The sequence below is a fragment of the Ahaetulla prasina genome, chromosome 4 (assembly GCF_028640845.1).
Source record: "Ahaetulla prasina isolate Xishuangbanna chromosome 4, ASM2864084v1, whole genome shotgun sequence".
NCBI classification, from domain to species: Eukaryota; Metazoa; Chordata; class Lepidosauria; order Squamata; family Colubridae; genus Ahaetulla; species Ahaetulla prasina.
This window is the reverse complement of record NC_080542.1, coordinates 17002056-17004757: the sequence shown is the minus strand read 5'-3', so window position 1 is coordinate 17004757 and position 2702 is coordinate 17002056. Positions and strand designations below refer to the sequence as shown.

Below are 2702 nucleotides of genomic sequence, written 5' to 3'. Positions count from 1 at the left end.
TATTATTATTAAATCTATGTACTTGTTTTCTCTTGATTTTGCCCAAGTGTGTGGGGTTTCACAGGATCTAGGATGAAGCCTTGATATAATTTATATCGGTATTATGAGGATAAGGTGGGACATTATTTGGAAATAAAGAGAAGTCTGGACATTGAAAATTTCAAGACGACATGAACGTTATTTAAATAAGCAGCTTTGTAGTTTGCATTTTCTGTAGGTTTTAGCATTTTAGTTTGATTTTTCTTGTGCTATATCTTCTTTGTGCAAATAGATACTCACTTACTCCATATCAGTGTCCCCTTTCTCTTTAGCAATCTGCCAAGTGCTTCTTTCACTTGATTGTTTCTCAGACAGTAGATCAAAGGATTGAGAAAGGGTGTAATGGCGGTATAAAAGAGAGTCACCGACTTTGTGACTCCCAATTGGCTTTCCCCACCTGGTAATAAATACATGGCTGCCACTGAGCCATAGAAAAGTGAGACCACAATTAAATGGAAAGAGATGGTAGAAAAGCCCTTCCTAAGACTGTCGGAGGTCTTTGCTAGAGTGAAAATCACAGTGGTGTAGGAGACCACGACGAAGGAGATATTGCCTATGAGCAGGCCATTAAGACAAATCTGGCTGAAAATGGGAGCTTTTCCAAGTGGAGGGCAGGCCAAGGATAGGATTGGGCCAGGATCACACAAGAAGTGGTCAATGACATTGGCATCACAAAAGGACAACTTGGAGATCAACTTTGCTGGAACAAGATACCACAGAAAGCCAACAATCCAGCAAAGAGCCACCATCAGGTAGCAGAAGTTGTGAGACATAATATTTGAGTAGTGCAGTGGGCGGCAGATGGCCACATACCGATCCAAAGCCATCGTCGAGAGGAAAAAACATTCAGTGCAGCCCAGGGAGAAGAAGACGTAGAACTGGATGAAACACGCGTTGAAGGAAATGATGCCACCAGGGACTGCTAAATCAAAGAGCATGCGAGGCACCGTTGTGGAGACATAGCACATTTCTAACCAGGAGAAGTTGCTCAGCAGAATGTACATAGGTAGTTGGCCCAGGTGGATGTCCAGAAGCACCAAAATAATGATGGTGATGTTCTCAGCCAAGGTGAGCACATAGAGAATGGTGAAAAAGATGAGGAGTAGCAATCTGTTGTGCGGCCCAATTCCGAATCCTAACAACACAAATCCCTCCACTGAGGTCCAGTTAGATGATACCATCTGCAATAAGATGAGATAGTTTCCACCTTGAATCATATTCTATAACTTCATTTTGTGTCTTCTTATACTATTTTGGACTTCTCTTCCAGATCAAGAAGCTAAACAAAACTCCCCATCTTACTCAGCAAGTTATATCTTCGCATACTGTGATTAAAAATCACAAGGTGAGGGAGTAGAGGAGAAGGAAGGAAGGAAGGAAGGAAGGAAGGAAGGAAGGAAGGAAGGAAGGAAGGAAGGAAGGAAGGAAGGAGAATCTGAACAGTGAACACAGTGTTTGGAGACCATGAAGTTTATAACATAATGGCTCGTTGCCTTCTAGAGGATCTGTGAAATGAGTAAAGGAGGCATTGGCTTGATTGTACTTTTTCATAGGTCTGGCTAGCATTTGATGGGAAGCTTCTCATGCAATGTCACTCTCTGTATCTATAGAAGGCAGGATAAAACACTGATGGGAATTTCCCCTCACCTTCTCCTTTCCAAATATTTCATTGCCCTCATCAGTTCCCTCAGCATAGTACAAGAAGACACTTCTGAAATTCTCAAATATGATACAGTTTCTTGACAAACCCCCCCCCCCATCTTTGGAAATAATTTTGAACTTCTCCATTGTTGCAGGAAGCTCCCTTGTATCAGACTAGATTTTTAATCCATTAAATATAATAGTTTCCTCTGGAGCTGCTTCCTTATTTTTTTTTCTTCCATTCAGTCATATTGGAGGCTATTTGGATATGTCCCTGCAGTCAATTTGCCATGATTTTTTTTTTCAGCAGCCATTTGTTTAACTTAATGAATCATCTATTACAATGTCCTTCCTGTCGAAGACTACTTCAGCTTCAATTGCAACAATACACGAGCACACAATAGATTTAAGCTTAATGTTAACCTCTCCAATCTTGATTGCAGAAAATATGACTTCACTAACAGAGTTGTTAATACTTGGAATACACTACCTGACTCTGTGGTCTCTTCCCAAAATCCCAAAAGCTTCAACCAAAAACTATCTACCATTGACCTCACCCCATTCCTAACAGGTCTGTAAGGGGCGTGCATAAGACCACAAGCATGCCTACCGTTCCTGTCCTATTGTTTCCTTTCGTTATATCCAATTAATATAGTTATTATATACTCATGTTTATATATATGCTTATATATTGTTTAGTTATTTCATGCTTATGTTTATATATACTGTGTGACAAAATAAAAATAATAAATAAATAAATAAATAAATAAATAAATAAATAAATAAATTTGCTATTGCCTCCTTCCTAGGGCTGAGAGAGAGTGACTGGCACAAAGTCACCAAGCTGGCTTTGTGCTTAAGGCATGACTAGAAATCTCCTGGTTTCTAGTCTGATGCCTTAACCACTACACTGAATTGTCTCTCTCTTCCTCATTAAGCACTCTCTAATCCTTGAAAGGAGATTTAACTGAATTGAAATGGGTGCTGATTGTTTGAATATGTTTCTCCCAAATCTTTCTTGA

General features: G+C 39.7%; 1 protein-coding gene across 1 annotated transcript; it reads right to left on the bottom strand.

Annotated features, from left to right (window-relative positions):
- Window positions 1-275: 275 nt before the first annotated feature.
- On the bottom strand, window positions 276-1220 carry LOC131198039 (olfactory receptor 11G2-like). The gene has a single exon (XM_058182549.1). It carries the CDS (start codon window positions 1218-1220, stop codon window positions 276-278), a length of 945 nt encoding a protein of 314 aa, XP_058038532.1.
- Window positions 1221-2702: the final 1482 nt, after the last annotated feature.